This window comes from Xylaria bambusicola, assembly GCF_022495145.1.
Source record: "Xylaria bambusicola strain CBS 139988 unplaced genomic scaffold F5B22scaffold_9, whole genome shotgun sequence".
NCBI classification, from domain to species: domain Eukaryota; kingdom Fungi; phylum Ascomycota; class Sordariomycetes; order Xylariales; family Xylariaceae; genus Xylaria; species Xylaria bambusicola.
Window position 1 is genome coordinate 596,378 of NW_025953562.1, and position 13,101 is coordinate 609,478.

The 13,101-nt window shown below is 46.9% G+C and overlaps 4 protein-coding genes and 1 non-coding gene across 5 annotated transcripts; 3 read left to right on the forward strand and 2 right to left on the reverse strand.

Moving 5' to 3' along the window:
- Positions 1 to 739: 739 nt before the first annotated feature.
- F5B22DRAFT_644098 (ankyrin repeat protein) lies at positions 740 to 7,248 on the forward strand (the record flags this gene model as incomplete). The annotated part of the gene is made up of 15 exons (XM_047978379.1): positions 740 to 1,232; positions 1,310 to 1,465; positions 1,525 to 1,553; positions 1,604 to 1,677; positions 1,834 to 2,179; positions 2,252 to 2,381; positions 2,515 to 2,559; positions 2,632 to 2,669; positions 2,722 to 3,450; positions 3,518 to 3,832; positions 3,905 to 4,150; positions 4,223 to 4,599; positions 4,742 to 5,083; positions 5,154 to 6,160; positions 6,209 to 7,248. The coding sequence occupies 15 exons, from the start codon at positions 740 to 742 to the stop codon at positions 7,246 to 7,248; spliced, it is 5,367 nt and encodes a 1,788-aa protein (XP_047833387.1).
- A 1,378-nt stretch (positions 7,249 to 8,626) lies between these two features.
- F5B22DRAFT_662487 (uncharacterized protein) lies at positions 8,627 to 9,195 on the forward strand (the record flags this gene model as incomplete). Its single annotated transcript, XM_047980446.1, has 2 exons — positions 8,627 to 8,825; positions 8,953 to 9,195. Exons 1-2 carry the CDS (start codon positions 8,706 to 8,708, stop codon positions 9,193 to 9,195), a joined length of 363 nt encoding a protein of 120 aa, XP_047833388.1. The 5' UTR covers positions 8,627 to 8,705.
- A 352-nt stretch (positions 9,196 to 9,547) lies between these two features.
- F5B22DRAFT_596645 (uncharacterized protein) lies at positions 9,548 to 10,883 on the reverse strand. The gene is made up of 2 exons (XM_047974255.1): positions 10,328 to 10,883; positions 9,548 to 10,274 (listed from the first exon to the last, which is right to left on the reverse strand). The coding sequence occupies exons 1-2, from the start codon at positions 10,572 to 10,574 to the stop codon at positions 9,724 to 9,726; spliced, it is 798 nt and encodes a 265-aa protein (XP_047833389.1). The 5' UTR covers positions 10,575 to 10,883; the 3' UTR covers positions 9,548 to 9,723.
- Positions 10,884 to 11,107: 224 nt separating this feature from the next.
- F5B22DRAFT_596651 (uncharacterized protein) lies at positions 11,108 to 13,034 on the forward strand. Its single transcript, XM_047974256.1, has 4 exons — positions 11,108 to 11,826; positions 11,887 to 11,940; positions 12,003 to 12,122; positions 12,236 to 13,034. Exons 1-4 carry the CDS (start codon positions 11,414 to 11,416, stop codon positions 12,747 to 12,749), a joined length of 1,101 nt encoding a protein of 366 aa, XP_047833390.1. The 5' UTR covers positions 11,108 to 11,413; the 3' UTR covers positions 12,750 to 13,034.
- Positions 12,997 to 13,085, reverse strand: F5B22DRAFT_t69. The gene has a single exon. It is a non-coding gene; the product is annotated as a tRNA-Phe (tRNA).
- Positions 13,086 to 13,101: the final 16 nt, after the last annotated feature.

Genomic DNA, 13,101 nt, shown 5'->3' on the forward strand with positions numbered 1-13,101 from the left:
TTGAACTATGGTTAATTATAGTTGATTCGGACAGCGAAGAGTCGGTGAAAAATAACGAAGAGGATGAGTATAGCAAGCTAGCTTTGCCAGTAGTACCCCTAGTCACCAGCCAAGAGAGCCCGAGGGCGGTCGGTCCATTTAGTGCTAGGGTATCTAGTTCAGGGTTGGGAAAATCACCTCATCATCTAGGCAGCACGGTGATCTCCACAAGACAATTGCAAACACATCGGATTTGCCATATGTGCCTCGCGTCATGGACCAAATTTAGATGGAGAAAAATGGTTGTTCTGCCTGGCCTGCCTAGTTAACAAGCAACTGCCAACGCCAGGTCACAAGACCACGCGAGGGATGGTGGTGTTTTAACCCCTGTTAGCTGGCAGGCTACAGCGGGGCAATCAATGCCTAGGGTCCAGCAGAGTAGAGGAAACACGCCAAGTTCTCTCCAGTTTTGTGCCTCAGGTACAGCCGTACCGCTCCTTGGGTTGTTGACAGAGGAAACAGCTGAGATGATATATAACCCTCTTGTCCTGACCTGACCTGTTCAGTTGTTGCTTCCTTCTCTGTATCCCTTCTTGTGTCCAAGGCTTTGTTGACATCTACCTGACAAGTCATCTTTTGTCAACCCCTAACCTACTCCATCACATCACTGACATAGCGGTCAACATCTTGCGTTCCTTCTCTACCCTACATTCTCTTTCTTTCATTGTTTCATCCTGATCCATCCTTCACTTTAACGAGAATGAGTGCATCACAGCTCCCCAAGCTCCCAGCCGCTCACAATGAGTTGGCTAGCTACATTGCCAAGCACCCCAACGTGCCCATGAAAGAACTCATGGAGCCATATCGCAAATTCGAGGCCAAGCTGCGTGAAATGTACGCCCAGGAGCGCAGCAACCCAGTTCTTGAAGATCCATACCTCAATGTTCTTCCCCTCCTCACCAAAGATACCCCTTCCATTCAGACTCGCGCTCGCAACCTCGACAATGAGAGCCAGGAACAGAAAGACAAGTATATCATGCCCCTTCCTGATGACAAGCGCCGTCCAGACGGATCAGCCGCTGTCGTGGAATCTCTCAAAGAGTTCCGACATAACTTTGGAGTGTTCTCTGAGTCGTCCTTGTCCGACCTGAACTGGGACAATGTTGTCGCTGCTGGGTCCTCTGTTGTCAACACTCTTCTTCCAGTGCCTCCCGAGTACAAGAAGTCGAAGCGAGCCTTGCGCGAATACTACCGTAAGTAGAGCGTTTAAAAGATCACTGATGTGAAGTAGCCTCATGAGAGATGTACCCTGGCTAACTATGTTGTTTAGATGAGAAGTTCTGCCCGGCATCTGATGTTGATCTCTTCTTGTATGGATTGAACGAAGAACAGGTGATTGAGAAGATCAAGGATATCGAAGCTAGCATTCGAGATGCGATTCTCTCTGAGGTCACTGTTGTGAGGACCAAGAACGCCATCACGATCTGTAAGTATTCGATCATCTGCATAATTCTTCATACAGCAAAGCCTAATTCTTGTAAATAGGTAGCCAATACCCAACTCGTCATATCCAAGTACTTTTGTCCCTTCCCCTTTAATTGCGCTTTACTTATAATAGTCGTAGATTGTCCTGCGTGTGTATAAGTCTGTCTCTGAGATTCTTACTGGGTTTGACATTGATTGTTCGGGTGCGGCTTAGTAAGTGCTCAGTCCTTTTCCCAATTTCCAGTTCATTCACCTCCCTCTTTATGACTTTATGGCATTTCTCCCTGTGAAATCATGTTGCAGATGTGTCCAAAAGTTCTTGAGATGGTAGCACATTATGCTTGAGCCCACTGACATGGGACGATATAGTGATGGAAATCAAGTTTACACTACTCCTCGTGCGCTTGCATCCTACATCACTCAAATCAATCCGATTGATCTCAGCCGGAGAAGCCCTTCGTACGAGAATCGACTATCGAAGTATAGCCATAGAAACTTCGAAGTCTATTGGCCCGAGCTCGATCGCTCTCGTGTGGATCCCACTATCTTCGAGCGGAGTTTCCAAAGAACCCTTGGCCTGGCTAGGTTATTAGTTCTTGAGCGACTGCCCACCGCAAATGCCCGTGAGCAATATATGAAGAAGCGAAGGGAGGAGCGTGGACGACCCCAGGCGCCACAGCGGTTTCAACATCGCCTTTTTGGTAACATCAAAGATGTAAGTCAACCTTTTCGCACAGCATGTCCTATCAAACTAGGACAAAGTTCAAGCATACTGACGCCCTGTTAGATACACGAAGACGAAGTTGCAGATTGGGTCGATGAGACTGAAGTTTCTAATTATCATACATTTACTGTTCCATATGGAGTTAAGTTCCATGCAAAGAAGATTGAGAAACTATGCTACACCAAGGACTTGTGTAAGTACAATTCCCTACATGACCAATTCGAATGACGTCCCTATCTAGTGAAACGCCAATAATAATATGGGATCGTGGTCGACTGTTCACTCTTCTAGACTCATGACAATGATTATATGCTGACGTATACTAGTGCTCAATGCTGAATGGAACCAGCCTAAGGAACGAGAGGTTTATCGTATGTAGTACCTATTTCACTGCATACTCTAGTTTCTTTGAATCGTTCAAAAACATTCTAACTCCTGCACAGTACACAGGCACCCAGCCTTCTTTGGACGGGTTGAAGATGTGAGTCTATGAGTTAAGAATGCAATTGAATTAGCCTAACAACTTTGCTTAGGTCATTGGCGATTGTTGTGGCACATGCCCCAAAGCCCAGACACCTGAAGAAATTGAGATCGCTGAAAAGGAGAGCGAGATTTATGTCTCAGGAAATGTGTCCTTCCGTATCGATGACCCAGGGCGCCAACAAATCGGCTCCTTTAACCCATTGACCGAGGATGATTGGACAGAGATGGCTTATGTTGGCAATACAGCTCGCCTTTGCCAAGCTATTGTTGACAAGGATCTCGAACATGTCGAGGACTGGCTGTCACAGGAAGGTGCAGACCCGAATACCAGAGACTATACCGGGAGAACACCACTTCACTTGGCTGTGATTAGTTCCACCCCCGCTATTGTCAAATGTTTGGTTGATCATGGCGCACGACTGGTTGCAAGGATTGCCGATGGGCGGACAGCACTGCATCTTGCAGCGGGACGCGGTAACATTGAAATGGTCAAGATACTGTTGGAGAAGAGCAACGCGAATGAAGAAGAGGAAGAAGAGAAGGTGGACCAGCGCCGCAAAGCTCGCCAGGAGAAGGCTAAAGTTGACACGGGCTATGCTCCGCGTGATTCCGGGTTGTCTGACGGTGACATTTCTATGGACGATGGTTCAGATGGAGAACTCGTTGATGATGAGTCATCGGATGATGGTGTTCAGTCTATTGCTACGGGCTCCTTCGTCAAAGTCGATAATAAGGACGAGCCGAAGTCGGCTGAGACAATTCCACTCGATGATGACCAGGTAAGTACAGAGCAAACCACCAAGACCGGCATACTAGGCAAGGCTAACGAAGTTGACACGAATTTAGAACGATCCAGACTTCTATAAAATCGACGCAATTGCATGGGACTCAAAATGCTCTCCCCTTCACCTAGCGATCATTGGAGGTCACTGTGAGATGGTCAAGCTGCTGTGTCAAGAATTTGGAGCTGATGCTCTGTTGCCCGTCAAACTCGGTGATGGATCATACGAGCACCCCCATGCTGCAATTCTGACGTTGGTTCTTGCTCTTGCACTTCCACTCGAGCAAGCTGTCCACATGTGTGAGACACTCTTGAGTCTAGGAGCTACCTCATCTCAAGCCGACCTCACTGGCGTCACAGCCTTCCATCGCTATATCCGGGTGAGTCGCTGCACTACTGAGCTGTTACTCGACTGTGAATGTGTTTGGTTACTTACATATTGTGCTGCATAGAACAATAACATGAAAGCCATCGATTGTCTGTGGGAGCATGACAAACTCGGTCTGAAGACAGCCATCAATCACATAGCAGTATCCGGATCTGATTGGAACATGAATGCTACTAGCCCTCTAATGACAGCTATTGACCAGAACAATCCAATTCTTGTGCTAAAGTTACTTGACGCTGGAGCAAAACCAGAGCTCGATTTTGATAGCTGGCTGCAAGGTGCAAAATTCTCCTCCGACATAACGCTTGGTGTAAGTTCTCGATTTCATCATGCAGGCATATAACACTTATTTTTGTCATCAATTCGTCTAATAAATTGTCAGGATTTTGAGAGAAACCAAACGAAATTTAGCGAATCAATGGAACAGCCTCTGATTACAGCAATTCGATCTGGACACCCAGAGTTAGCACTAGAGCTCCTCGAAAGAGGTGTTGACCCGAGCCCGGTCACTAAAGCAAGCTGGGAGGTAATCAAAAATGAGTGGGCACGACGTTGGAGAGTAGGCGAAACTGCTTTAGATGTTGTGAGACATCTATTGAAAGAATTGCGAAAATACAACGGAGAACCAGTCACGCCCAGACTACGAATGAACAGCTTCGGGTTCAACAATCTGAGGGGTGGCCGTTCCACTACTTCGTGTGCCCCTGAAGCGCCGAGTGGAACCGAGGAATTCCTATCTCGATTCTCGGAGGGAACTTAGTAAGTCACTCTCAAATTTATTCTTATTTTTCGAGTTCCTTTGAGAGCATAAATCGCTTTCGTTAGGAAGGTTATGGGATAAAGCTTTAGTGATACTCGAAGTGATTCGTGCAAGGGATGTTACTGACCATATCCGTTATAGTCAGCACTGGCTTGTCTCTAATGACATCAAACGGAAAATGGAAGATTATAAGCACGATCTGGAGGCCGTCGCCAAGGAAAAGAAGAGAATTGCTTCCTTGAAAGGCCTTGTTGAGAAAAAGGAGGCCATACAAAATCTCATCTCGCAGCTCGAGAAAGTTGAGGCGGCGCTTGTAGAGAAGCGTGCCAAAACTTTCAAGGAGCTTCATCCGAAAATCGAGTGCATGGAAAATCCCCAACCTGACGAATATGAAGATACATCCCGAGGTGATTACAGTTTGAAGTTTAGCTTTACAGGAGTGAAAGATCTCACCTCAACTAGGGAAACTGCGTATATAGAGCTGTAAGTCAACTTCCCCAATCTATACGTCAAGTATGCCATCACTGGAACTTCAGGCACTGATTTCATTTAGCTTCGAAGCGGCATGGACTGGCAACATTGACAAGATCAAGTCATTGGCATTAGCTCCCTGGGGACCTGAGGCGAAAGAGCCGCCGCTGAAGGTAGCAGTGTCGGATTTGGCAGGCAACAACCCTTTCTCACTCGCGTTCCTCAAAGGCCACTTTGACACGGCTAGAGCTATCCTGGAGATCGTACAAGCACAATGGTCGCCGCCAGATAAGGAGAAATCACGATATAAGATAGTCGATGCCAACGAAGATGAAGAATCGTATGAAGACTCGGAGGCTAGCGACAGTGGCAGTGAACCCGAAGTTCGCATGGAGATTATCAAAGACCAATTCACTATTGATAATATTGGTCAGGTGTCTATGCAGGTCAAGAGTGACGTGCTGCCCTCGGCTATCCTGGATTGGAAGGTTCCAACGTTCGTACTGGGCGGCGACAAAGTCGAGGACGCCGTACTTTCTACCCAAACCCTCCTTGCTTTCTCCATGTTTCAGGAGGATAGCCAACGGTTTAATTTGCTTCTCGATCTGCACAATCAGTTTGTGAGAAAGTCAGAAGATGAAGACGACTCTAGCAAGTTCTACGCATTCCCTAAAGACGATTTTGAGTATGCAATTCAGACGGGACGCATCAACATGCTTGCCGAGGCAATCCGCCGAACTGGTGCGGGTATTCCACTCGAGGAGCTCGTGAAGAAGAGTGGAACCGAGATGAAGGTCAAGCCTCGCTACTATCAAGGTCTTACAGTTTACGGCAAAAAGAGAGCCGACTGGGCTGCGGCCGGCCGCAACCTCGTCGTCAAGCCTACAGGTACCCAGGCTCCGCCTTTGCTTACAGCAGCTTTGAAAGGCTCAATTGAGTCTGTCGAATGGTTTTTGGGAGATGCACCCATGAGACACTATCGAGAGTTTGGCACGTCTTCGATTGCCAAAGAAGATCAACGACTGAAACATCTCAATGAGTCCTCTGGGGGCTTTGATCGAGCTATCGCAAAGTGGCTTGGTATTCAAAGTAAGTTCATTCATGTGTGTTGAATTCAGACTGCTGACAATTTCGCAGATGACTATGTTATTCATTGCGCTGTGCTAGGTCCCATCGGAGATAGAACTAATAGGCTCATCGAGTATCTAATCAAAGTTTGTCCAGCGTCTTTCGAGGCGAAGTCGGACTTGGGTTACACTCCTCTGTTCTTGGCTTGCCTGATGGGCAGGCCGCAGTTCGCCAAAACACTTATCGACGCCGGGGCCGACCAATCAGTCAAGGATGGTGGATTCAACAACATCGTCCATGCGTGTGTCATCAATTATCCAGATCTCGACCTGCTGCGACAGATGCTGGATCTTTTCGATCCTGAACTGAGAACTCACATGTTCCGTCAGCGCAATAACCTTTCGTGCGGCGGCAATACCCCCCTCCATCTCTGGCTAACAGAGTCCTATATTCCGTGGTCTCGCCTGAACGGCGATAAAGACAGCACTCACGTGACGCTTCTTCGTCTGCTCCTCGAATACTCGAAAGGTGAGGAGTTGGAAATATTGAACGGTTCCGGTGACACTGTCCTTCATACAGCCGTGTTGCGGTCGTCTGCCGATCAAGCACGAGTTCTCCTCGAGCAGAACCCGAAGTTGCTCTTCCGTGAGAACACTGTCGGCCGTACTCCGGGCGAGATTGCTTACGATCTCTACACTAACGACAAGGTTAAGGAGCCCGATTCAGTCGCAATCAACGTTAGATCCTACGATCATCTTGTGGACCAGAATCCAGAAGAGTTCTTGCCTAAGGCAAAAGACAAGAAAACAAACAAGGAGCAGACCTGGGAGGTGGTCCAGGAGTACCTCGCTAAGACGGAAGGGAAGCGCCGCCTCGTGAGTCTCAACGAAGCTAACGATGTCGCTCGACGCCTGGGTGAGAAATACTTATGGCAGCGCTATTACACGAAGACCACGAATCAGAACAACGAGGATGATGATCACGATGCCAATGACGATGCGAAGAAAACGAAGGAGCCGGAGCCCGACTTTGTTAACGTCAATTACAAAAGTGAGAGAGATCAGGCTTGGTATGTTGAGAAGGAGAAGGTGCCTGGTGCCGATTTGTGAGATCACTTCGAGCTACCTTCGCTTAAGTTGATTTAGGAGACGCTCATTTGCACTGTTCGGTTTTAGTACAGCAAGCCGCAAGAATGTTGCTTTAGGAGATAGCTGTGACTAGCACGATAATTGACTCATCTGTTCCCAACGCATAAGAATAAATATGGTGATATTACGTGCTAATGTGAGAGCCACGGTATACAGTTTGCATATCAATGGCCATGTAGGCGGGCTCCATTACGGAGCCGGGTAGCTCTCGAATGCAACTTGCTTCGGCGAATCGGGGATCGTGCGCTCTAATCAGCAGGTGCTTATAAAGTGGCGTAGATCTAGCCCCTTCCCCGGCCGATGTCCTGGGAATACGAGAATCCTAAAGAGGCAGGCAATGGTTCAATTTCCAGTCAGGGTCAGCGAACAGGAACATATCACCTATGTGAGTTATGGCTCTGACATTACGAGATGCTTACATAAGAAGCCAATTATGGCGGCGACTGGGCTCGCCGGTTAACTTACCGAGGCCGGTTGACTGTAAAGCTGATTTCTTACTATGTTCTCGACCCCATGTTCAACAAGTGCTGCCCCAAGATAAACAGGCAACTATGGTTTGCACCAATAGGGCTCTAAATCTAATAGTATTGGCAAAACCTCGGTAGCAGAACCAAGAGAGATACTTTTTTCGATTAGTGTGTTTACTAACTGCTTTGAATGTTAGCGATTTCCTTGTCATCTGGAATAATCACTCGACACATCATTCCTAATTGTCGACTCGTGTATGCTCTATTTAGCGAGCAACTTTATTACAGGTTATCTACATTATTTTCATGTACCGGTCCTATATACTTAGGACCAAGAATGTATAACGTCATTAACGACTTGTGATGATTAACACAATAGCATAATGAGGAATGTCCCTTTTGTTCCCAAATACATCTTCGGCAAATATACTGCTTCCTCTTGCGTCATTGTTAACTACTTGCGTTCAAGATCGGACTTGATAGTTTTAGCCCCAATAGCAGCCGCATTTACATACTGAAACTTGAGCGCTTCGAACAACCGAAGTACAGGTGGGTATGATCGAGGGGATAGCCTATCGGCCTCCGGATTGCACATCAAAAGTTCCCGAGGTTCCGAGAATCCGAGGAGGATTGTCACTCAGTAGGTAGGTAGCCAATCGATAGTATTGATAGATGAGTTCGGACAACGAAATTTGACTTTGACGAGGACTGTGATGTGTCTCCACGTTGTCGAAATGGTTGTAGAGTAGTTGTTGAGGCTTGCTTGGAGTAAGTCATGACTTCGTAGAAAATGAGGAAGGCCAAGAATATAAGTACGGGAATACGCCGCTCTTGTTTAGGACTCGTTTTGCGGCCAAACAAACAAGTGTAGTCTTCTAAGATCTACACTCGTCCCAGAGCTGCCGAAAACTTCCCCTATCCCCGCTCTATAAAGCAAAAATCATCGGAATAATGGCTATCAAAGCTAAAGCTACCCTCGCCCTGGTTGTCGCTACAGCCGCCAGCCTTGCCAACGCTCAATTTGGGCCTCTTCCAAGGGAATGCACATTCACAGCATACACCAGTACAGACGTAAGTCCACGCTGGCGCGATTTTTTCCACCTCTTCCCGCCCAAGGACATTTAAAGGTTTTGGGAATGTCACCTGGAAGTAGTAAGTGTGTTTGAATGAAAGATTTATTGACGTTGGTGAATAAAAGTGCTCGGGCGAATCAGTGCCTAAGACCGTTCCACACTACGCCGATTGTTGGGTAGCTCCTCTGCAATCATACAAGCTAGAAGGCCCGGAATGCTACGCCATTACAGTAGAGGCATTCGCCGACCAGGAGTGTGGCTTTCCCAACGTCTACAATTTCGCCGAAGCACATCCCATCACCAGAGCCGGATGCTATAACTTCGCGACTAATCCCCAGAGCGGCTATTTCTTCTTCCGTAATTGTTGAGAAATTACTATGGAGGACTCATAATGTGGAAGAGGCTCTCGTTGGTTTCGTAGCATGTTTCTGAACTTGCGAAATTGTAATTAGGGGTGACATAATATCGGCTCTCCTACTTCATCTCGAAGCAGCTATCTATTTATATTGCGAAAATTCAGGAACAGACTTAGTTACCAGCACCACCTATTGAAAGCATTACCAAATACTAATCAACGCAAAGTCCACCTGCCATTATCTGCACTCATATTGAGCGCTGCCCATTTCAGCCTGGATCATATGATAATTTGAAATATACTTTACTTGACTTGAATTGATTGATTGAATTTGCACAGGGTCGTGGCGTCCCCGGGCTGTTCTTCCAGGATTAATATAAGATGCACCTTGAAGGCTTGGCCTATATGGTAGCAGTTTTATTCAATAATAGATTGTCAGAAGATCGGAAACTGAATTAAGTATACTATACATTCAACCGAATGCAATGAAACCGACTTTCGCCTCTGATCCTATACGTGCCTCTTTCATGATACAGTCTAACTATGCTCTAAGCTCGCTGGGCTGTTCATAATAATATTGAGGTACCTCGTCAGGTTTTGAGTTGTGTCCACCCGTTATTACTACAGTTGTGGAAGGGTTAAATGAATAGGCCTTCGTTTGAGAGTCATGAAGTTCGGCGACTTGTTGCCGTTCTTTATGTAAGCTCTTCCTCTTCATGAACACGACACCGGCTACTATGAGGACTAGGATCCCTCCAAGTGAAGCCCCAACCCCTATCCCTGCCTTTGCGCCTGTCGATAGTCCGTTGGATACATTATCCGAGCTCAGAGGGATAGATGTAGGCGCGACTATTGTCGATATGCTGGAAACTACGTTAGAAGTTTCAGTTGACGTTGTGGGAGTTACTCGCGAAACCGTTTCCGAGTCGGGTGAAGCGTTGACCGTAATATTAAAGTACGCCGAACTTTGCTGAGCATCCGAAGTGCCATGGAAGAGCCAGAAGAAGAAAATCGGAGAACTAGAGAGTTGAAGCTCGTAAGTTTGAACGGTCCACTGAAAGCTTTGCGGCAATATGGTGCCGTTGGCCTTTTCTATAACACCGGGATTAGCATTACAGGAAGGACCAATCATCCAAGAACCGTACGCTTATAAGTGAACTGTGACGATCGTCGAGCGCTGCCACCGGCCAAGCTCTGCTGCCAGAGTTCGAGTCTGTACTCTTTCCACGGCGTTGCGAATGCCACGACCTGAGTCGATCCTAATGGCCAATGGCCATTTCTCGCGTATGGACCAACTTTTGCTGTGTCTTGGAATATTGGAGAGACGAATTTAGTACCCATCACCTGTGTAACGAACGATAAAGGGAGAAACAATAAGGCGAACAAATGCATCTTGTGAGACGGGGGTGTTGTTGATCTTATGGGCTGCCGTTCAACATTTACTCATGCATGACGAGTCACAGGAAATGAAAATTGTCGAAGATGATAATAGTAAACTGAGCTCATTTCAAACAGGCAAGGGTGAGGCTATATAGCCCTCCCTTTACTCAGATTTCACAACAAACAGTCTAGGGGCCGTCTCTAGCCCAATTGTGGCACAATACTAGGCACTCATCCAAAGCTTGAACAACCTCCTTGCATGAATTAGCTGTGTGTTGGTCGGTATCGACGCTTTTCGCTCCCAAACATACAGCTCTTGGCCTTGTTGATGGTACAATCAACAACGTGGAATAGCCAGACGATTCTGGCACATTTTAATTCATGTTGGTATGCATGTTGGTTATATATTACATGTTGGCTGTAAACCCCTGTCGATTGTGGTGTAGCCTACGCCGTGCTACTCTGCTGGGCCAGGCCCAGTCCCGTAACGTCGGGATTTACGCAATCGGCGCGTAGAGATGCAGGTCTATTCGAATAAGAATAATGGAACATCTAGAGCGCGATAAGTAGTGTGAATCGAACAGTGATATCATGCTAAAGTCCATCGAAGAATATCCTGGGCAAGTCCCTTAGCTACTTGATCATGGTAACAAGTCCGACTGCTGTTGATAATTTCAAACAAAGTTGTTTGGCCCCCGAGAGATACCCGCCCCCGTAATCTATTTAGGGTTGTTGTGAGATTCCTTTGCGACGTGGCTGACACAATCCGCGCTCGGAAAACCCTGTCCTCGATTGTTCTCCATTCTGATGACCATTCTTCTATTTGATTCAAGAAGAAACACAAGTCCGACATGGACAGTCTAAGAAAAATGCGACAAATATCTCGTCAAGTCTATTTGGGCCTTCTGGCTTTATTTGTGTTGCTCGTATTTCTTGCTACTTCTAGATCTTCACTAGGAGCGTCGCCGCGGGGTCACCTATCTCAGCAGATAAGAAAAAAGCAACCAAATTATACGACTACCGAGTCTATCACAAACAACACCTTGGGATTTTCCAAGATCTTCGTAGTCGGCCTTCCGGATCGCACGGATAAACGTGATGCGCTCGCTCTGACGAGCACCCTTACCGGGTTTCATGTCGAATTCATTGATGGCGTCAGAGGCGAAACCATCCCCGACCAAGCAGTGCCTCCTGGAGTTGATAGAGCAGCATTAATGGAAGGCAACCTTGGCAGCTGGCGGGCTCACATGAATGCGATACGAAAGTACGTGTTAATCAGAATTTGGCACCGTCGCGACGATACGAGTTAACATGACCACTTCAGAATAGTCGAGGAAGACATTGAGACAGCTCTGATCTTAGAAGATGACATGGATTGGTGAGTACGATACTCTACCGATACAGTGCACAGAAGTTGACGACTGTTGAATTGCGGTGTAGGGATGTTCGCCTGAAGAAGCAGCTCTCACAGATCGCTGAAGGGACCCGTTCCTTTTGGCCGTCTGAGGATATACCGTCGTCACAGTATGGTGATACCTGGGATGTGTTGTGGCTAGGACAGTGAGTTCATCCTGGTTTGATCAATTTCCCAAGGCCATGCATCATCACAGTTTGAACCCGCTGGGTACAAGATAGATATTCATGATCAACCATGATGCTAACCTGAATGGCAGCTGTGGTGAAATATTTCCTGAAGTACTTCCTGAAAATGAGGGGAAGCCGCGGTATCCCAAATTCACCATACCAAATGACGAGACTGTACCACCTCTCAATAAAATCACTGGCCTCGTTGAGTTTGCTAAGCATCCAGAATTTACAAGATGGGTCCATGTCAGCGGCGGGCCAATTTGCAGCTTTGCATACGCTCTCTCACAGCGTGGTGCCCGTAAAGTCCTGTTTGACCTCTCTATCGACCATCTAGGAGGGCCATTCGACAACGCATTGGCAGGACTCTGTCGGGATGGTGCCTCGGGAAATATAAATGGACTCCGAGCTAAGTGTCTTACTGTCACGCCTCCTGTCTTTTTTCATCACCGCGCAAAAGGCCCTGTCAAGAGTGACAGCGATATTCAGGATACAGCCAACACTGAATGGCGGGGAAAGGGTACAACTGAGAACATTAGGTGGAGCGCGAGGAATAACTTGAGAAATATGATGCTTGGATTAGAGATCGAGAGTCAGTTTTAAAAGATACCTCAGAGAATATTTATTCAAACGACTTGTACACATAGACGACATGGACTTAAGCGACACCTGCATTTACCATATAGGCATATGTTAGTTACCACAACTGCTTGGCTATACCAAAACTAAATAGGCGTCAGAGGCTTGACTAATTTTGGCAGAGAAGCGTGTCCTATTTATTGTCCGAGGTGTGATGAATACTTATAGTGATCAAAAAAGGAAGATTCAAGTGCTTGAAAGCACTAGGAAGTGCGGTGAGTGTGGATCGAACACACGACCTTCAGATTAATGATGAAGTGTCACTTCAGTCTGACGCTCTCCCAACTGAGCTATCCCCGCTGGATGAATATTTCGA

What these genes read in the sequence shown, in the direction of transcription:
- F5B22DRAFT_596645 (XM_047974255.1), bottom strand. Translation starts at nt 10,574, where the DNA reads ATGCATTTGTTCGCCTTATTGTTTCTCCCTTTATCGTTCGTTACACAG. An exon ending in GTCACAGTTCACTTATAAGC is followed by an intron (nt 10,275 to 10,327) that starts GTACGGTTCTTG and finishes CCGGTGTTATAG; the next exon opens with AAAAGGCCAACGGCACCATA.
- F5B22DRAFT_596651 (XM_047974256.1), top strand. Translation starts at nt 11,414, where the DNA reads ATGGACAGTCTAAGAAAAATGCGACAAATATCTCGTCAAGTCTATTTG. An exon ending in TTAGAAGATGACATGGATTG is followed by an intron (nt 11,941 to 12,002) that starts GTGAGTACGATA and finishes ATTGCGGTGTAG; the next exon opens with GGATGTTCGCCTGAAGAAGC. An exon ending in GATGTGTTGTGGCTAGGACA is followed by an intron (nt 12,123 to 12,235) that starts GTGAGTTCATCC and finishes CCTGAATGGCAG; the next exon opens with CTGTGGTGAAATATTTCCTG.